Source organism: Pezoporus occidentalis, unplaced genomic scaffold, assembly GCF_034315485.1.
Source record: "Pezoporus occidentalis ecotype Australia unplaced genomic scaffold, CSIRO_AGI_Poc_V1 ctg236, whole genome shotgun sequence".
In the NCBI taxonomy this organism is placed as follows: Eukaryota; Metazoa; Chordata; class Aves; order Psittaciformes; family Psittacidae; genus Pezoporus; species Pezoporus occidentalis.
In genome coordinates this window covers 341595-363527 of record NW_026914244.1, presented here as the reverse complement: position 1 = coordinate 363527, position 21933 = coordinate 341595, and the positions used below count along the sequence as shown (strand labels likewise).

At 41.0% G+C, this 21933-nt stretch overlaps 2 protein-coding genes across 7 annotated transcripts in view; both read left to right on the top strand.

The window, feature by feature from the left end:
• Nucleotides 1-21933, top strand: part of SHANK2 (SH3 and multiple ankyrin repeat domains 2) — a 358561-nt gene that overhangs the window by 322941 nt on the left and 13687 nt on the right. For 4 of the 6 annotated variants that reach the window (XM_062621925.1, XM_062621926.1, XM_062621924.1 and 1 more), the window contains 3 exons: nucleotides 15374-15504; nucleotides 16811-16922; nucleotides 18014-20426. In XM_062621925.1, the coding sequence (XP_062477909.1) occupies nucleotides 15374-15504; nucleotides 16811-16922; nucleotides 18014-20426 (2656 nt within the window). Of the gene's footprint in view, nucleotides 1-15070; nucleotides 15131-15373; nucleotides 15505-16810; nucleotides 16923-18013; nucleotides 20427-21933 lie in introns of all 6 variants that reach the window. The other 2 variants (XM_062621923.1, XM_062621927.1) reach the window with 1 other exon arrangement.
• Nucleotides 1432-10721, top strand: LOC134165297 (uncharacterized). The gene is made up of 2 exons (XM_062621929.1): nucleotides 1432-5193; nucleotides 9573-10721. Exons 1-2 carry the CDS (start codon nucleotides 5115-5117, stop codon nucleotides 10430-10432), a joined length of 939 nt encoding a protein of 312 aa, XP_062477913.1. The 5' UTR covers nucleotides 1432-5114; the 3' UTR covers nucleotides 10433-10721.

Below are 21933 nucleotides of genomic sequence, written 5' to 3'. Positions count from 1 at the left end.
GGAGAAGAGGTGTTCTTTTTTCTTTTGTGTCTTGTACATTCACAGGAATTGTTGGATAAGTACATTATAGCAACATGTAAACTAACAGTTGTAGCAGCAGTTTTTTGGAGGCAGTACTTAAAATACAGTTCCAGGTAATGTGGAGTGAGCCCGTTAATACTGAACAGCAACCAAAATATTCATGCAGCAAATTAAAAAGAAGATTTGATAATACTCAAAAAACCTTAAAAGAAAAATTTCAGGTCATAGTTTTCCTCATCGCTGCAGAAAATACTATTTTCAAAATTAATATTTTAAAATAATAGATTTAACTTCTCATAGGAAAGTTTATGTGGCTTTCTAAGGGAGTTTCCTTCAGTTTTTTTTTCAACTTGTTTATCATTAACTTCTTGTGGATGGAGAATGTTAAAATTAGTTGGTACTTAAGGAACACATTCATAAACTAAGCTCTGTAAATGTCTAGGTACATAATTTACAAGTTTCATTCTCTTAAGCTTTTTCACTGCCAGGAAATGGGTTTGATTTAGTGAGCAATTCGGAGTTTCCAGTGAAAGCTAAAGTGGACAGTGTTTCATTTTAAAAACCTCATATAAAAATCCTCTAAGAGAAAGTACAAAATTAAGACTAGAGCAGGCTAAATTTTCATAGTGGAATGGGAATGACAGGATAAATTATTCTTCTGCATTAATAAATATCACTTTGACAGTGTCACACGAATGTCAGTTGTGAGCTGGGGTGGTGGTTGGTTTGTGCGTAGATTTGATGTGGTAATCAATATAAAATAATCCCTTTGTATGTATTGATGCTAATCTATGGCATTTGGTGTGGGCTCTAGTACCAAATACAAATGCAGGATTTTCCTCCGGTGAACAGTTTAGATGCTAGTACCACCTCTCAGGTACAGAGTAACTGTGCTATCATCCACACAGAATATTGTTACGTGGCATCAAGTCTTTCTATTTGAATAGAAAAATATCAGTTGATGGCATTCAAAAGAAATATTATTAGCTCTGTCTGCAATAAGCATCCGCACTTCATCCCATTCCTGTCGTCCATTGTTTCAAAGGTGGCACATTCAAATGGCATCTGAAACAATGAAATTGCAGAGCAAATACATATCAATGAATGCCAAGCAGTGGATTAGCTTACAGTTTTATGTTGTGTTTGAAGAAAGTACTCACAAAGGCATCTGGGTTCAAAAATAAGGTTTTTATTTCACTGGGGTGAAGTTGATGATGCAGATTTGTCTGCAGGAAACAACGGAAGTACCATCAAAGCAACTTTCACAGCACTCACAACGTCAACTCCTTTGATAGTTTCCAGCATCTACAGTGCTTTTATGCAGGAAGAAGGTTTTCTGATCTTCACCAGCCACTGTATTTTAGAAGATGAGAGCAAAAGGCATCAGGCTTAATGAAGAATTCTTGAAGGGTATCCGTGTAAGTAATTGATTTGCATTACATATTTGCAATTCTAATGATATAGCAATGTAGTAATAAGATAAAGGTTGTCATCAGGTTGTCATTTTTCACCAGTACAAAGCAGTGACTCCGGGGGGAATCTGGGAAGTGTATGTGCGAAAAACTATGTGCCCCAGTTTTTATTGATGTAGCAAGGCTACAGGTTTTAGGACTTGTAGTCTTGTGGGGAGTCCATAGCAGTGTAAGAATGTGAAGGATTAGGACTGTGCCTATGACATACGTGCTTTCAAAACACTTTGGAAGAGCAAAGCGTTAAAAATCAGCACATTTCAAGGAGCACGATGCTAACATTTTGTTTTCCACTGAAAAAAATTTGGCACCTACCTGGCAGTGTGCCGATTAGCATCTGTCGGCACAGAATTAAGAGGTGACTCTCAGTACTGAGCACTTCAAACCAGGGCTTACGTTGGGTGACGTGGGCAGCTTTAACTAATAATATACAAACACCTGTAATCCTGGGCAGAGGTCGGTTGAGTCTCTGTGTGGGTGCTGGTATTACTTTGAATTTATCAGCTTATTCCTGTGTATGTAGCACTCTTTTTTGATACTTGTTTTTCTTTACTACAGGACAGTAATTGAAAAGGTTTTCAGAACCTTTCAGCATCAACCAAACAAGACAATGGTATAAAAGAAGTTGGAAAAGTAATTGTAAGTGTTAAAGAAAACATGGGGTTTGTAGCATTTGGAAACAGAGGAATTAAATGCGTTGGCATATGTGAGTGTCACTTGCTATACTCAGATATTACTAATTGAATATCTAACCACATACTGAAAGTCACAAGTGCCTGAGGAACAGTAAAACTTGCATGTGTTTTCCAGCCTGGTACAGTTAGGGCAGTGGAAAACTTTTTCAACACTTTTAATGTGTTCTCTCTCTTTTTCAGGAGCCAGGGAGATGAAGGACTTACCTCCCTCATCTCAAAACTCCCTTTGCTGCTATTTCTCTTTTTTTTTTTTCCTTCAAATGTTCACATACCCATGTTAATTCATTTCTAACATAATTAAAAATAAATGGTTTTAGCTAATTCATCATTAGTTTGTTTGGTTTTTCCCCTCGGTGTGGAAGCGTGAGAATTAAGTGTAAGGACAGAGAAGACTGCAAGTGTCTTAGGTCCTTCATCTTTCTGTTTGGTTTCTTTTGATTGCTTGTCTTTCTTTTGTGACTAGGCCAAATTTTCAAATGCTGTCTCTTAAACAGAACATCAAATTGCCACTTAAATTCCACCTGGCTTGCAGGGTAGGAGTGGGTATTGACTATATTCTCTGCTTTGTTTTTGTTCTTGAACAGAAACCACTGTTAGACAATGACCATTCCTCTTTCAAGGTAGGCCGAATTGTAAGGCTTCAGGATTGCAGGTGCATTTTAAAGGCCTGTATAATTCTTTCATTAATTGAACATACTGTTAAAGAGCTGGTACTTGAAAATTGTTATCTATAGAAAGAATTTGATCATACCGGTTTTCTGCCTTCCTTAAAATTACTTTTGATGGTGTGATTATCGTATGTAAATGTGATTTATATGTACTAATGTGAAAGTATTTTCAGCCCTAGAAAAACAAGACTTTCTTTCCAGAAAGTTTTGCTAGCTCTTTATTGTGAATACATGCAAATCTATTTCATAAATCATGTAATGGTATTTGTAGATACTCAATGTTCAATGATTCATTTTAGTCACTGAGCAGTTTTTATGTTTTACTGATTTATTTTACCTAAGTTTTCCCTTTTTTGGATTTTAATGTGCAGTGTAGCGTTTACAGTATCCTAGAGAATATCCAAGTATTTTTACTCCATTTTCATAGAACAAAAGTGTTTCAAATGGCTTATGGTTTTGACTGTATTGCAAAGCACTTCTGTTATTTCCTCATGATGGTAACTGCTAAAGTAATATTCTCTGCCTGTTGTTTGCAGTATGGTAAATGTGTGATTTTGGCATTGTGATTTAAGCACAATCCTGCAAATTGTTCACTTGGGGTGGGGCTGGAAGAAGTTAATTCCAGATTAAAATGTGCTCATGGTGGCAGATTTATGAGGATTAGCCTAATTGTCTAAATGAAAACTCATTCCATTCTTGTATATTCTTTAACTCTACATTTACAAGACATAACTGTAGGCTGAACTTGTTATTTCTTTCCTCTAAATATGGTCATAAACAACAAATTTGGATTTCAGTCTTAACCTTTAACGTTCTTACTCTGATGCAGTGCTTTCGCATTAGGTTAGTCTTTAAATGCTGAGCAGTATGTTGAAGGCCTACTTATACTTTACCTACTTTTGGTCTTTGATGAATTTTTATACCTCTATTCTGATTTCAGTAGCTAAAAAGAAAGACATCAGTTGTCAGTGGGCATAGCTAATAGCTAAAAAATCCATTTTTAGTTATCTGCAAATAGGAGTCACCTGGTTTTCCCCAGAGACACTAGAAATCACTTCATCAAGCACAACTGCTTCTATGACAGGCAACATTATCATACGAACTTCTGTCTTCTGATCAAGCTTTCTTTTGAAATCAGTTCTCATCGTTCTGCTACCACCCCCTTAGTACTGGAGTTCATCTGCTTCTTCGAGAGCCTTATTTAGATTCCCATACTCATTGTTTGTCCAAATTGCCCTTCACATAGTTCCCCCATCCACAGACATTCACCCTGAAGTATGTATCAAGTTACTTTCCAGCTATTCTTTCATAAACTAAGCAGGGCCAGGTCTTTTGTAGAAATATGGGAAGTGACAAAAATCTAAAAGGAATACAGTGTATATAAGTGCATCTGCTTGGTTTAGATGCTTATTTTCTTTCAGACGTGCAAACTTATACACATAATCACTCCTGGTCTTTATACTAAAATCAAGCTGCTTGTAGTTAAAAATAGAAGAAATTATAAAATTAATCCATGAGATAAAAGCAACATCATAGCCATGTTTTAATGTAGTTTAAACAAATCTACACACCTAAAGACTACCCCTTTAGTACTTATGGAACTGATTTTTGCAGTTTATTGACAAGGAAATAAATTTTAGCAGCTAATGAAAGGAATTAAACTCAGCTTGCAAACTCACATTTAGGGAAGGCTATGGAACAAAATATGTGCATATGCAATACCTGACATTAAGAGCTATGCGCCTAGTCCTGTTGACACCAAGGAAGAATGAATGTCCTGTGTTCCCATCACTTTTCAAAAGGAAAAATACATGTGCCAAATATTGGACTGTGGTTGACTGCAGATGCTAGAAAAGGTGGGTGATACTACAGCATATAGGTGCAATTGGCATTGTATGAAGTTTTGCATAACTGATTGTGCATGGTACAGTTTCTGTCTGTATCTATCTTAGGTATTTACAAGGCATCTATCACCTTGGTGTACCTAAGCAGGTTGAAAAATGCACCCACCCCAGGAGGCATGATGCAGATACAGGCAGAGGCCCAGGTCCAGAGCAGCAGAGGCAGGTCCCAGGAAGCTCCGCAACTGTGTTACCGCTGTTGTTGAGCTCCTGGCCACTTCTTGTGGCCAAGGAACATCTCCACCTACCTGTCAGCAGGAAGACGGTACCCCACCCCTCACGTCCAGCTCCACTGGTGGGGAACCTGAAAAGGAAAGATAATGGAAAAGGCAACGATCCAGTAGCAGAGGTGAAACAGAAATGGTGGGATTTCAAAAGGAGGGATTCTTAAAGAGCAGCACATCTCAGGGGAGGGATCAACTGCCAGTCCAAGTGGCAGGTAAGGCACAACACAGGCATAAGTCTCAAATGTTCCTCAGTGAACAAAAGTTAAAGAAATACCTCTGATGTCTCTAAACTTTGTTTATATCCAAAGCCCTGCTCTGTTCTTGGCCTCTGTCTCAGTCCTCTATCCCTACAGCTGAATCGACTGTTCAGTTCTCTGTGTATCTTAACCCAATAACTGCTACAATCCTAAGTATGTCTAATAACAAATGTAAAAGACTCTTACTGGTAATGAATATTGTGATGCAAAGAGACAGCATGGTATAGCAATGCTCCAAAATGATGGACATGTTCATGAACCTAAAGGCTGGAATAATCCTGGCTTCTAATCACCATGTTCAAAACAGGATCAGGCAAACCACAGATCACCCCTGCAGGAGCAAAAGATGGAGCAGTTCTCCTGTGGCCACCAGGAGCAATTGCTAATTTAACACATCAGACCAGGCTTTATCAGCCCAGTGCAAACACCCGTGCAAGCAGCCAGCTATGGGCTTCACTGCAGAAACAGAGTACCTGCTTGACAGGAAAGGAGGATAGCCAGGATTTTGATGAAGGTTCACTAGTTCCTACTACATGGACCACTTTAATAACAGATCTCATTTTTTCTTTAAACACAACAGGATCAGCAAGGTAAAACATGTGAATCCCATGTAACTTTTGGAAGTAGCTGCAGTAGCGCTCACAGTAATCAAACACGAAAGCTGAAGTGTAGTGGGTCACTATCTTCCAGATGTTTGTATTTCCTTTAGCCCATATGCATGCTCCTTTCTGATTCTTCACTTGGTCACTTCAAGATCAAAATGGGAGTCATGCCCTGTCAGAGTAAGGGAGATGAGGTTGGGAACATGAAGCAAGTCACGGTTTGGAGACTGTCAGTTAGTTGGCTGGTATCATTAGGTATAAAGATGTTTATGAAAGACCTAAGTGACCTATTTTGCCTGTAAGTCGTGTATATCACTGTGAGCAAAATGCTGTGTGTAGGAATGGTATGTAAGGTGGAAACAATTAGATCAGAGAATCTGACTCTTCCCTTTGCTTCATCCCTAAGGAAGCTAGCTGTACTTCTTTGTACACACTGTATTTAAACTTGGTTTTAAATGTGAGAAATCTTTTTTAAGCAAGTTAACAACCAAGTAAGGTCAACCGTGTTGGTATATAGTTTGGTCCATAGCTAATTCTGACTTGACAGCCACTTGGAAGTCACCCCTTTGCCAAGGAAATGAGGTAAAGGCAGTTAGCTGAGGTAACTCCTTCAGTCAGCTTTAATCCCGCTTTCAGCTGCTGTTTGAAGTAGTCACCTTCTTTTGGCCATTAAGGGCAGTTTCTGGCCAAACCAGGTTCTCCAGTGCCCCTACTGTAACTGGCACACCTTTTCCACAGCACCAACCTAGCCACTAGTGCAATCATCTAGCCAAGATCCGGTCTGAATTATAGGGCGACCTTTGGTCATCAAGGAATGGATTTATTGGGCAGAGACTGACACATTCATGAAGGTGGTGACAGCCAGTGAGCTTCACACAGTTTTCCCAGGAATGCTCTGTAGTGTACAAAAGCTCGTATAAGGCCGTGCCTCGGTTTCCCTATGCCCCATGTCAGTGCTTCACAAAGCTTCCCATAACCGGAGTTACTAGAGGTATTGAACGCGTTGTTACATATAGTAACAGTTACGAATCTTCCTCTTTTTCATCGCTAGTCAATCCTCAAACCTATCCTAAAACCTGTTGAATGTATTCATTATTCATAAGTATTCGCCAGTAGTTTCCACAATTAACTTTCTGCACAGGGGTTTTCACTGTTTTCTTGTGCTCTTTGTCATTTGTGTTATTGGTCACCTATGCCAGATGCTGTTCTTTCAGCTCAGAAAGGCTGAATATAGTGATTAGGAGGACAGCAAGTGGTACATTTTTATAGAGAATTAGGAATTTTGCAAAACTTTAGTATGTTTTTTTCACAGAAGCTTTTCTTTTGAGCCTCTGGCAAACGTGTAAACATGCACAAATAACAAAAATGTTCTTATGATCCCCCTGAACCTGGACCAACTAAACTCAGTGATACTGTTTCCAGAAATACTCATTAGTTAATGTGGGGTTTGAAGGGGTCTTTTGTTCTGTTTTGCTTCAGGTTTTGACTGTCAGTTGAGTTTGGTTTTCTTACTTACCAGTTGCTAGGTGAGCTCTGTTTAGGACACTTGTCAGTGTACACGGGCAATTTTCTGATGACTTGTCAGAAGAAATACAAAGACCTTTTGTATGACCAGTGGCTCTACCAGAATGAATATATATATGATCCCTCATCTTTCTCCAATTCCATAGAATTTAACTGAAATGTGTGTTTGCTATGTGTGGTAAAACTAGGTCCCCTGTTTTTTTGTTCTTTATTTCATGTGTATTCAGATAGGAAAATGCTGAGAAAGAATTTCATGGTCCTATACTCTAGTTGTTAAGAGAGATTTGTTAATGAAGGATTGCAGCTACAGCTGTATTAGGCATAGGGAGAGAAGAAGTGCAAAGGAAGAAGCCGTTACTATAGTTAGGTTGATATACAGTCCCTTTCAAATCTCCATGGAGTGGAAGAGCCAATGATTGCATGACAGTTTGTCCCTAAGATCCATTTTCATAAGGAGCTCATGCCTTTTTATGAATACAATCTCATCCTCACTTTCCATAAAACATGCAACTGGACAGTGCAGCCAGACACAGAGAGAATGTGAATACTTTGAATGTGAATACTTTGAAGTAGTGAATATCGTAAATGCACAATTAATATCCATTATTTTAACATTTTTAAAAATCATAATTATATTAAGCCATACAGAATCCCCTTCAGGGCAGAATAATACTGGAGGCACTTGAGTGTAGAAATAAGGAATGCCATATTAGGGTAGACAAAGACTGATACACAGGAGGAGACATCCTTGGGTCTGTCAGAAGGAGCTTTCATTTAAAACCATATAAACTAGAAAAACTAAAAAATCAGACAAAACCAGACTTTTCAGATTCATAAACAGAAGTATCATTTAACATGACCTCAGCAACACCTTCCAACAGCTTCAAATTGTTCTGAAGAGCAGCATCTATATAAAGGTATTTCACAGAGCAGAAATTATTCCTTAAATAATAACATTTTTCAAGACTGAGCTGCCATAGAGCAGTCATGACAGCAGGCTGGCACCCAGAGCACTGTAGTGTGAGCAGCACAGCCAGCCATGCTGTTCAGGTCACAGTCTTCCCAACAGCAGCACTTTTCTCCCATATCCCTTGCCTGAGTGTGAGGAATGCAGGCTTTTTGGGCTACCGTACTGCAACATCTTAGCCAGACCACCCCAGATTAATTTCTGATGACCAAATTGTCCCCCCCCCAAAAAACCAAAATTAACTCATGGTTATTTTTATCTGAAGCATGGAAAGGGTGAGAGTTACAGCCACTGACTCCCGTAACCAAGAATGGTGCTGGACAGACTGCGCTCTACTGTGAGCCAGTGATAGCTGTGGGTGCAAAAAGCTTTGCCATCTCTAGCCTTTGGGAGTGCATTTATGTAGGGGAGGATGTAGAGTAAGCATATGCACAATATCCTCCTTGCTAATGTCTGTAACAATGCCTCTTTGCACACTGAGCTGCCACAGGGAAGCAATTGCACCCAGATTTCCACCATGTGCCCTCAGGCAAGGGAAGAGGTAGCCAGGGGAGGGCAAAACTTCAGTTTATTTTCAGAAGATGATGAGATCCTGGCGAGCAATGCCCTCAGGAAGCGTTTCCTGCTGTTTGGAGAAAAGAACAAGGAAAATCTGGCAAATGTTAGGGAGGGCATTGCTCGCGGGATACACGCTGTGGACAGCCACCGTCGTGCTGCAGCAGTGATTTGGGAGAGAGCACACTGGGGGTGGGAGTGACGTGAGACGTCGGACAAAAGTGAAGATAGACAGCAGTGCTTCAGAACAACAAAGGGCTGCCCTCAGCCAGTGGTGGAGCACATCTGGCACCCCAGGAAGCTCAATTGGACACTTGGCCCTGAGCTCGTCCCAGGGATTTCTGACTGACACCACTGCAGTGCATAGGTGAGCTTTTTGATAGGTTCACTGACATTTCCTGTCACAGTCACGATGAGGTGAATTGGTAGTTCCTGCCTTGGGATGCAGCATGGCTGTGTGTGTTATGGGTACAGGACAGTGTGCATTTATACCAAAAGCTGTTAATAATGTCAAGTACCACGTGCCCAGTGCATTCACTAAACTTTAGTCCGCCCTTCCGTTTGCCCAAACACATACACTCTGGCTTCCCAACTGGCTTCTTTCTGTGTGTTGTCCAATGCATGTAGATACCTCCATCTGCCTGGCCTCAGATACAGTGGTTGTTGCTCCTCTATTTGATTGCCAGATGTCACTGGGGAACAAGATGGGGAGGTTCCTGGATCCTCGGGGCAAGCTGGCCATCACCGAGGGAGCTCGCTGTCCACACCGGCTGAAGAACAGGAATCCTCGGTGCCTGCCTCTGACGAAGACTCGCCAGCCAGGACCACAGAGAGCTGGCAGTGGCCGTTGTCCTCGTCTGAAACGCACAGCAACGTTGGGGAGGATTTTGAGGGATTTCAAACGCCAGCGCGGACTCCGGAGTGTACCATGGACATACAGTCTCCCGGGGATCAGTCACTCAGTAGGACTCCTCAGTTTGAAAGTGACTCTCCTGAGGAGGAGGGAAATGATGAAATGAATGAAGAGCGCTGCGGTGTTGAGCCTGTCCCTAGGGATCGGGGTTGGAGAGGGCAGCCCCAGCTAACAGAGGGAGAGAAGCTGTTGATGGAAACCAACAGTAGGATTGTGCAGCTGCTGGAAAATATCAAGAGGGAGCATGCACAGTCCATGGGTCTCATGTCACAGTCCATGGGCCGTATGGAGCTGCAGCTGGGCATTGTGGCTACCTCCACAAGAGCCATCCATAACTACCTGTCAGAGATTTTAGCTTTCCTCAAGCAGCCAAGGACACAGGTCCTTGAAACACGCATCTCCCAAAGAGCCACCCCCCATGTCGAGTTAACTTGTGCCTCGACATGGACTGGTGAGGACGCAGTGGCATCCTCCACTGTGTGCTTACCAGGGGCCGAAGGGACGAGCGACTCTCGAGAACCACCGCAGGCCACGCTGCCTTGTCGCAGTGGCCGGCTGCAGAGAGCCATAACCGAGAGGGCCTCGTTGCCCATGCCTACACGCCAGGCAAAAGGGGGAGGGAAGAAAAAATAACCACACCATAGGATTTTTAGGGTTTTTTTTAATGTGCCTGTCCTTTTAATTCTTAGCCATAAGGCCATCAGTGGCAGAATTCAACCATTTCCTACATTGGCTAACATTGTATTCTGGCTGACTAGATTAGTCTAACATTTTGTAGTTTCTATTTGCACTGTTAACGATGTGTGCTGCTGGTATTTGAAGAACATTTGCCTCTGTTCTTTCACTTTAACTTCATACGAGCATTTTTTTACTCTGTGCCAGGCATTCATTGCTTTTCTTACAAATACAAGTCATTTCTTGAGGCAGCTGTTTTTTGAGTTTTCTTTCTCCATTATCCCATCCCCTCTGAGCAAGCATTCTGGACTTGGTGGTAAGTATACAGGTCTTGGCAATACTCGCCTCCAAAACTGTGTTCGATCAGTCTTTGCCTGGTGTTTCTGGCATGCCAGCCTGAGGTGTTGGGGTTAGCCTGTACCGGATCATGATCATTCTTATCCTCTGTGGGTCTGACAAGCTCACTTTCTAAGACCCTCGGTGGAGCTAATCCACATGTCTTGGCTATGTCGTACAATAAGTAATGTTGCCAGGATCATACCTCATATTTATCTTTTGGGGCCTGTTACAGTGATGTGCCACCAGATCTATCTAGGCACCTGACTCTCATTTTCAAAGTTCCTTTTATGATGGATCTGGTGGTTTGATGGGCAGCATTATAATTTTTCCTCTGAGAGAGTCTGGGGATTGGAAACAGGAGTCACTAAGCAATGAGTTCTGTGGGGATAAGAACCATCTCCTGCAACAAATCTATGAGGAGGAGACTGTCCCCTGTAATTATCATAGATATTAATTATTAAAGAAAAAGAAAAAAAAAGAAAAAGCAACTTGCCTAGCAGCCAGACCTCTTGAGAATGTAAAAGTCAGGACGTGCTGTTGGGTACTGTGCTACTCTGTCTGTGATTTAAGAGCTTTTCATCAGAGATGACCTACATGTTGATAAAATGCAACTCCTTTTCTGTGCCTTTAGGCCATGTAATTTCCTGAGGGCTGGCACCCTGAGCAGAGCACGGGTCCAATTTGTAACCCACGGGGCAGATGGAAATGCAGTTTACAATAAGTTATTTTATATCTGTTGGTGCTGCCTCTCTCGGGGGAATTTAATCTAGTGGCACTCAAATTGCTATATGCATGCAGAGGCATCAGACTGGCTTATACATGTGGTATCCCTGACAGTTCTCCGAAAGGATGCTGTTACCAGGAGCCCCTTGAGCAGTGGTAACTGATGATCACAGGTGTAGCATGGCTCCTGTGTTTGACTCTCAACATTGCCGTTGTAACTTCTCGTAAAGGTTCAGAAGAGTTTATATGGCAAAGCAGTGATGAATTCCTCCTCTGGCAAATACTAGAGAGTAACTGTAGGCCTAAAACTCCTCTTCTGTGATGACAGCCGAGCTGCGCTCTGTCCAGTGAGCCACAGACTCTTCTTCCCTGTCTTTCTGCGAGACTGAAGTTATTCAGAATAAAGCAACTACTATTTGGTTCTCCTGCCAGCCAGCCATAGATTGCTCCCTTAGAAGTGTGTGTGTGTGTTTGTGGCTCTACTTTGCTAAATGACCGGTTTAACCATGAAATGCAGCTGGCATGGCCAACCTCCAGCGTAGGCTTTTTCCACTAAGGAATCTTTTCTTCCCTTCCGCCTACGTCCAGCTGCGTTCCTTTGAAGAACACCATTGGAGGCGTGCTTCTTTGGCCACGTGGTCCACACACCTCACACCAGATGTAAATTTTTGCACCCATTCTGTGGCTTTTTCATATCTCTTTAGTTTAAACTGTTTGTAAAGAGAATTTCCAACACAAGCTTGTAAGATTCCCCTCTCATTGGTACAAGGAATGCATGCTGCAGAGTACTGAAGATCACAAGGAGGTTGGGAGACAAGTTGATTAGTGAGCCTGACAAATTATTCCAGTACGTGCTGCCTTATGAATGTGTGTTTCTGGTGCATACATGGTTTGCACACTGGTACTGTGGATATGAACAGTGAAAGGCAAAGGCAAGTGAAAGTTTGTCCCAATCTGCTTCCGTCTTATTTCTTTGGGATGAGTTGGAATGCAGCTAAATACAATTCAGCCAGTTCATTTTCTTGGCCTAATGAGCACGTTTGATAATGCAGTGAGAATGCTTTTACTTACATAGTGCTTTCACGTCAGAAGTGTGGTGCAGTTGCGGCCTGATGCTGAGATTCTGACGTATCCTGCAGGACCCGCCATGTAGCTGCTGCCATGTAGAATAAAGCTCGTTCCACATGCTGGCTGCTTCTGTAGCTTCAGATTTTTTGTGGTAGTTTCAAAATTACAACCTCCACTCTACCTTTGCTTTCTGATCAAAGGGCAGTAGGGCTAAAGAAGAAGCTGCACAGATATAGCAGCACTGCCGTTGGAAATACTACATGAGGAACCCCTAAAGAGCTCCTTGCAGAGCAGCTTAAGCTTTAACCTGCTCTCCTCTCCCATGTCTTAAGTGCTGTAGCTAGACTCAGCAAGGCACAAAGCACCCTTTGAATGGGAGCATCTGTAGGGACTGAAAACCTGTCTACAGACAAGAAACCTGCAATAAACCTACACAAACCAAAGATTTTTCCAACTGGGAACAGTAGATGGTATTAAGAATTGGTACCAACTGATATTTTGGTCAGATCCAAAATTAGGATCTGACTTGTAGTGTTGTCTAGCAAAATCAGTGCAGTTGGAGGGTACGTATGTTTCATCCCCAAACAAATATTTTCATGCTTTTCAAGTGTCTGTCATAGCCTCATCACTCTTTCCCTGTAGCTTTTTGTTGTCTGAATGGGTATATGGTTACATGTGTCTGTTAAAAATAAAGGGGATCAGTTCATACATGGTATATTTATATTTCTTGTTTACAGATTTTGAGTACCTACTGCTTCAGTTTCCAAAGCTTCCTTCTTTCTGTATCCCAAAGACCAGTTGTCTGGCTTTTGGGATGCTAAAAAGGGTGGGAGAGACTTAACAGGAAATCTCTGCCCAGTTGAAGCTCTTGGTGATAGATCCCCTGAGGATGATTCTACAGTCTAGCCATATTTTTTGTTGTATAGGTCAAATGTCCATGGTTATGCCATTGCTTTCTGATGCCTTTTGCTGAGCAGAAGTGCAGATATTTTTCTTTCAGAAGTTCACAGTTTGTGTTACAGAGTCTCATGAAATGTGAAGTTTTTGAATACATGATGATTTTAAGAATTTTTTTTCCTTTTCTCCTTCCACTGGATGATTTAAACCCCACAAAAATAAAGCAGACCAATGAAAAGAATTGAATGCTAACCTCAGTTGAAAAGCAACAGCAACACTACTCTTGTGAGACAGTTTTCAACAGTGTTCAGCTTACTGGTTCTGCTCAACCTTTTCCTTTCCTGCCTGCTCCCTGACCCTCTGTGACACTGAAATATCCACTTCTAGGACAACCTTCTTCCTAACCAGAAGGCTTAAAGGTCTTCCCTCTCTTCTCCTGTTTAAAATACCATCCTTGCATCAGCCAGATCTACTGTTTAGAGGAATCAAAAGCACTTTTCCTCCTGGCTTATTCCCATCCATATTCATATCCAGGGCCCTGAGTGCGCTGCTCTCCAGTGAGAGGTAAAATTTAACTCCCTAAATCTGATACTTGGCATAGTAACACCATCACTAGACCACCACAACCTTGTGTTGTTTACATCTGTAGTAGCCTCATGAAGTAGCCTCATGAAGTAGCTATCCTTGTTTGCTAAAGCAAATATTTGGGAGATGGATCTAATTGCTGAAAAGTAACATTGCCCCGACTCACATTATGGAAGCCTAGGAGGCAGGCTGAGCTATTTCACTCACATAAATACCACAGGCTATATAAATAATCCTTACTTTGATGAAACTTCAAAGGAAAAAAACACTAAATTAGCATGATATAGAAAAGCAAATACAGTGGAAGGCATAGTAAGGAAACAGGCTGGTGTGATTCAAGTTGGATTTTAGCACAGATTCAGACATTGAACTTTTTTGCTGGCTTAGGCTAGTTATTTAATTTCTCCATGCCTTAGTTTCATAATAGTAGAAGTGGCAGTAAAGGAGCTATCAGGCTATAATTAGCTGATAAGATGGAGGTCTTCCATCTGAGGCAGTAATGTTATGTATTAAATGCTGATGAACCTTGTTTGTGACCAAACTTGGAGACAGGGCTAAAACTAACACTCAGCTTTGGAAGATCTTGATTAAAGTTTCCCTATATTTTATCGTCATATCATATAATAGATCAGAATCCCAAATCCAAATGTTAAAGTTCTCATTCAGATTTGGACTTTGTTTGGTCTGTTTCTGACCACAGCTAAATATATTCCTAGGCTGTTCAGTTACTAAAGTACAAAATACATATAAAAGATTCATTTAAATGATGCAGTTACTAATGCTAATCTGATAATCCAAGCATGTGAAGAAATTAGGATGTGGTTACTTAAGGAGAATAGGCATAAAAGAGCACTTCTGGAGTACTTGTTATTGTCCAAAATATCACTGAACTTCTGATGGCTAAGTACAGTCTGCTTATCTCTATTTGAAACAGTGCTGTACGGATTCATTATTTCTAAAGGTCTTCTTTCCATTTCTATATAGATATTCTCCCTTCACATTTTGAAGGTTTGAAGAAGAGGATTGTTTTTCGAGTCACACTAAGTAAACATTGAATGCATGCAGGCTTAAAACTAAAGCATGCATGTTCTGTAGCAGCAATAAAAAGTGCTCGGCTTGCACGACTTCTGATGCTCAAGCGTTGCCTTGTTAAATTGCCAAAAAAAAAAACCAACTTTTTCTTTGCATTTTTTTGAGAAGTAAATCTCTTCCTTTGACCTTGCAATACGGAAATTTTCAGTTGTGGGACAAATGATACTTATTTTACTGAATACTTTTATATTACAGATAAGGTGGATGAAATAGTACCAGTTTCCAAGCCATCAAGAATTGCAGACAATGCAACTGTGGACTCAAGAGTGGCAACTATTAAACAGCGGCCTTCTAGTAGATGTTTTCCCTCAGCTACAGATATGAATGTGAGTGGTAGCTATGAAGTACTGCTTTCATTTCAGAAACTGTTTGAAGGGGGGGGGGGGGTGGCAGTGTACAAGGCATACAACAGAACTGAGTTTATGAACATTGCTTTATATACTCATTTTGCTTTTATTATCTTGTAACTTTAAGCGTGGTCTACTCTGCATTGCTAATAATAGCTTTTTAACACAAGTCAGCGTTCCCCTTGTAGAACTTTTCTCATTACATCCTTATTCTGAGACTGTCCCATCAACAGCGTTGCTACCGCAGTGTTACTCAGACAGATGTGAATTTATTCCGCCTTTAATCTGAACTGGTGAAACCCCATAAATTCTGAACTTGAAGGTGTCAATACAATACTAACCCCAAGCTAAAAAACGTTGCTCAAAGTCAAGGTATGCTGTTTTAGTTTCAGCCCCAAGAGTTAGTGCAGCCATACAGTTTTCACTAATGTGAAGGTTTCTTCTACTGCAAGTTTTTATTATTAATAATGGCATATATAATATCTGGATTAAATAACACAGGATTATTTGTAAGGGAAGAATTTACATTAATACTATAGCATTTATTAAAAACTTAAACTCCAGAACTTTGAAATTGGATTGTTCAGTTGCACAATTTGCTCTTACAGAGCTTTGCATGTGAAAAATAATTGGTTTTATTGCATGTTAAATGTATTTTTCCATTACCCACTCCTCCAAAAGAGCATCAGATCTGGTACAACAAACACTTGGGCTGGAAGGAAATTAAGGCTGTTCTAAGAGGCAGAAAACAAGTAGATTCATAATGATCTACAAGAAGGAGGGACAATTGAGTGCATATTGGGATTCAGGTAATGTTCCTCAGTTCCTAGCTGAGATGCTCACTGACAGTGTAACCTTGTGCAAAACGCCTTGACTCTGTACTCCAGGGATAGGTCTGTTCTTCAGAAGCAAAGAGAGCATACAGCTTGGTGCAGAGTGAATGCTGACACCTATGCAGGTTTTTGAAGTGAATGACAAAAAAGGTAATTGCTCATGCTTTGTGTTTCTTGCTGCACACAAAATGTGCTGGAATCCAAACATATTGCCTTGTAATTTCAACTAACTCCACTTATAGCCGTTTTCATTTTATGAACATGGAACTAAAGCCCAGCTTTCCCTTTCTCTTCACTTCCTCTCCAATATAATACCAAATCTGATATTTTCCATAACAACTCCAAGTAAAAGGGATAGGGGTTTAGCAGATATGACAGCAGAGTTACTTACATGTGAGAGAAAGATTTGCATGCTTTAATGCTTGTGGGGTTTTTTGTTTGCTTTTTTGTAGTCCATGTATGAGAGACAGGGTATTGCTGTGATGACGCCCACTGTACCAGGGAGTCCTCAAGGTCCTTTTCTGGGTATACCTCGGGGTACAATGAGAAGACAAAAATCTATAGGTAAAATGCTTCTGATGTATAGTTTGCTTGTGCATTAATCACATAATTTTAGTAACTTTGCTCCTTTCTTAAAGCATCTTTACCTCAGTGAATGACTGTTTAATTTTTATGCAAAGTTCATAAGAAAAGAAGTTTGCGTGTAAGATGGTATTTCCACAGGCTGCTTTGATGGCAGTAGGCAAGTAGTATGGAACTTTAATTCCTTTCTTTAGAATGTTCCCTCTAACAGGGAAGGGCAGTGAGAAGGGAACAAATTATCAGTACAAGCCCTTTGCAGTGCATTACCCAAGGTAAAATGATATTTCTTTTTATTTTGTTACTGAGGCAAAAGCATTGTAATGTTGTGTAGCTTACAAAGGAATCCCTATTGATCAAATGGAACAAAATTCACCTCTTTTCCATTCCAAATGATGACAATAGATGATTTTACGAAAGAGAAAAAAGCCAAATTTAGGCTTGTTCTGTTCTCTAGGAGTAATCTTAGTAGTAATGTTTTTCAGTTTAGAAACGCATTAAGCTGATGTAAAATTAGCATCTGAATTACCCCAATATTATCCAGTTTATTTATGTTAAAAGCTGTATTTGTAATAATATAATGTTGTCTTTTGAAATGAAACATTAGGCTTTTTTCCCCAATAGAATCTTCGCAGTCACTTTGCTAAGTTTCAAATGCATCTTAAAAATTCATTCGTTTCGAAGTTGCATTATTATGTGCTTTTAGAGTGGGAGAGCAAGGCATAAACTACTCTTCTGCACAGAATGTCTTCCCTGTTCAGTAATTTTCAAAGCAAATGTGTTTTCTCTACAGCTACCTTGGTGATACCTAAACCCAAAGCGTTTGCCTACACATCAGTGATCAGTTTAATTAAAATTCTGTAGCATCCCTTTTAATTCTGGCATCCAGGTTTCTGGAATTTCAACAGGAAGGAATGCTTATTGTAGGAATCAACCAAAAGCCCTCTTTTGTAACTTTGCATATGCCTCATGTCATGTGAAACGCACCCTGGCACTTTTAGGTTGGATACAGAAATAATACAATGTGAGGGATCCCAGTGGAAGACTGTGTTTTAAATATACTTTCTGATTTTTAGGAATAACAGAGGAAGAACGGCAGTTTTTGGCTCCTCCTATGTTGAAGTTTACCAGAAGTCTTTCAATGCCTGACACCTCTGAAGATATCCCACCACCACCACAGTCCTTACCTCCTTCACCACCACCACCTTCTCCCTCTCTGTACAACTCCCCCAAATCCCTGACATCAAGGAGCTATGGAACTATTAAACCTCCATTTAATCAGAATTCAGGTGCAAAAATTACTTTGGTTAGGCCTGAGAGTGTGGGAACAATGATAAGGGACAAGGGGATCTATTTCAGACGAGAACTGGACCGATACTCTCTGGACTCTGAAGACCTGTACAATCGGAGTGCTGCATCTCAGGCAAATTTCAGGAACAAGAGGGGTCAGATGCCAGAAAATCCCTATTCTGAGGTTGGGAAGATTGCAAGCAAAGCAGTTTACGTGCCGGCCAAACCAGCGAGGCGGAAGGGGATGCTGGTGAAACAATCTAATGTTGAAGACAGTCCAGAAAAGACTTGCTCCATTCCAATCCCAACAATTATTGTGAAAGAGCCATCCACCAGCAGCAGTGGGAAAAGCAGCCAAGGGAGCAGCATGGAAATCGATCCTCAGTCCTCAGAGCAACCTGGGCAACTTCGACCTGATGATAGCTTAGGTGTCAGCAGTCCATTTGCAGCAGCCATCGCTGGAGCAGTGAGGGACAGGGAGAAGAGGCTGGAAGCAAGGCGTAATTCTCCAGCCTTCCTCTCCACAGACCTGGGAGATGAGGATGTTGGACTAACAACACCAACACCACGTATGAGGCAATCTAAATTTACTGACGAAGCAATGTTTAGTAGTGAGGATGGTTTTAGACAGCTTATGTCACCATCTCCAATTCCCGCTCTTAGAGAGTCTGAAAATCTTTTTAATAGCAGTGAACCCAGCAATCAAAGTGATTCAAGGACATTAAATGCTCAGTCCAAAACAAAAGGTACTGAAAACAGTACAGTGGCAGCTAAGTCCACGAATGCACCCAGCTCAGATAGTTACGTTCACCCAGTCACAGGAAAGCTATTAGATCCAAACTCACCACTAGCCCTCGCTCTCTCTGCCAGGGACAGAGCCATGAAAGAACAAACCCAGCAGATTCCAGGCAAAGGAGACACTGTTAAAGCTGACCTTAATAAACCACTTTACATCGATACAAAGCTGAGACCCAATATGGAAACAACTTTTCCCGTTACTGCTCCTGTCGCTAGGCAAAACACTCGTGGCCCATTGAGACGGCAGGAGACCGAGAACAAGTATGAAACAGATGCAGGGAAAGACAAGAAAGCTGAGGAGAAGAAGAACATGTTAATAAACATCGTGGATACTTCACAGCAGAAGTCAGCTGGCTTGTTAATGGTTCATACTGTGGACACAGCGAAGTCAGATGAAGCGCCCGAAGATGAAGAGGAAAAGAGCACTGAAGTGGAATCCAACCCTGAAAACTCCCCACCAGAGAGGCCAGAGGGGAGTGAGGAAGCAGAAGGCGAGCTGACTGTGCCTGCTGAGGCTGAGCCACCGGCATCTCCCTGCAAAACCATCGTAGCAGCGAGCTCTGTGGACGACCCCGTCATCCTGCCATTCCGCATCCCTCCACCACCCTTAGCTTCCATTGATATCGATGAAGAGTTCATGTTCACTGAGCCACTACCACCCCCCTTGGAGTTTGCCAACAGCTTTGATATCCCCGACGACCGTGCGGCTCCCGGTTCGGCTCTAACAGAGATGGTTACGCAAAGAAAGAATGGCACACCTTCACCTGCGCCATTTGCCCCCAGCCAGGCAACAAATTCCATAGACAGTAAAAAGCAAGTGGCTCTTTCAAACTGTTTGCCTGCCTCCTTTCTGCCACCCCCTGACAGCTTTGATAACGTCACTGACTCTGGGATTGAGGAAGTAGACAGTCGGAGTAGTAGTGACCATCACTTAGAGACAACCAGCACTATCTCAACGGTGTCCAGCATCTCTACCTTGTCCTCGGAAGGTGGGGAGAACGTGGATACTTGTACAGTCTATGCAGATGGGCAAACATTTCTGGTGGACAAACCCCCAGTACCTCCTAAGCCAAAAATGAAGCCCATAATCAACAAAAGCAATGCACTTTACAAGGATACACTAATTGAAGAAACTGTAGACAGCTTTGTTATCCCTCCTCCCGCTCCACCCCCTCCTCCAATCAGTGCTCAGCCCAATATGGCTAAAGTTGTTCCCCAAAGGACATCTAAGCTATGGGGTGACATGACGGAGGTGAAAAGCCCAATTCTCTCAGGCCCAAAGGCTAATGTTATTAGTGAATTGAACTCAATACTGCAGCAAATGAACAGAGAGAAATCCTCAAAGCCAGGGGAAGGATTGGAGTCACCTACTGGAACAAAAACTGCAAGTCTCAGTACAAGGTAAACGTAATTAACCAAATCATTTCTAATAAAGGCTGGATGTTTTCCATCCCTTCACTAACTTCTCCTGTGAAGCACATTGATTAAAGAGGAATGTAGTCTCTATTGCACAGGTTTGCTTAATGAATATTCTGTGACAAACAGTTTTACATTCCTATGTTATCAACATTTGTGTAATATACACCATGGGACAGGAGCTTTCCCAGTTTTCTCCAATTTCGAAGACAGTTTCCATAAACCTTTCAGTTGTTTTGGTGTGAGTTACTTAGATTTATTTTTCAGTAGTATTTTTCTCTCTTTAAAAAAAAAAAAAAATCTCATAAAATGTGGTGATAATTTAATTTTTCATCAGTGCCATAAATTATTTTGGCTTCAGACAGGTAAAAAAAGTGGTTTTGCCTTGGCTTAATCCACATTAACTGTGTCATGTCATTTGATTCATGCTGATACCTCTCCTAATCCACTTTAGCATGAAGTATAAACCTGTCTTAGAAAATCACTCCTTGAAATCACTTTGCACTACTCATGTTCTTACTAAAAAGTAATTTATCTTCTCTACCACTTAGTATTACAGGTTTTAAGTTCCTACTTTCTATTGCACATGCTTGTTAGTGAACAGTCTCTGATGTTTGCAGGTTCAAGGAGGTGGCTTATTTCTCCCAACAGCGGCATCCCCAGTAGTGCAGTGCAGTACATCTGCATATAAGTGGTTCCTGAAAGGTACTTAGGTGATAAGTGACTTCCAGTAGTCAGACACCATTGGGTAAATGTGTAAGTAATTGTGTAGCCACATTTGTGTGGGATATGGACATAACATCCACGATTATGAAGAAAAAGAAAAGAAAAGGCAATTGTGTTAGTTTTATTGAGAGCTTGAGGTGTTTCTTTTGTGGTGTGGTTTGGCCTTACATACAGCACCTAAATGTACCTTTTGCTGAAGTATTGCACATTGTTTGTCCCAGACTGCTCCATAGAAATACGTTCTTTGCAGAAAGACAATGCTGACTTTGTTTTTAAAGAAAAGATACCATTTAAGTAAATTTTATTACAGCTATTCTGCTGGATATGAGCTAACTCAGCCACTGTTCTTTGCATGCATGAAGATAATTTGGGTTTAGGAGAGGGGTGGATCTGTCAGTTGCAAATGATTGCTCATTCAGAAATCAGTGTGATCAAAAGCTTCAGCATCAGGTAGTTATATCATCCTGGAAGATGGAAGTCATCAAACTGGTGGCAGGGAGATATTTTGGTTATACACACACATATATATGATATGTATAATTTGGTTTATAGAGTGAAGACATGGAAAAAAAATCTTGAAATTCTGGAATTCCTACCAGTGACACTTGATTAAATAGAGTAAAAATTGAGTTGTCTGTACAAGAAAAGCCTTAATACATGAAAAAACAATACAGTGCAAACTGTATAAGAAAAACAATATAGACTGGCTGAAAACAGTCCTTAAAGTTAGCACAGCTCTACATTTGAAAATACCTCAGGCAAGCAT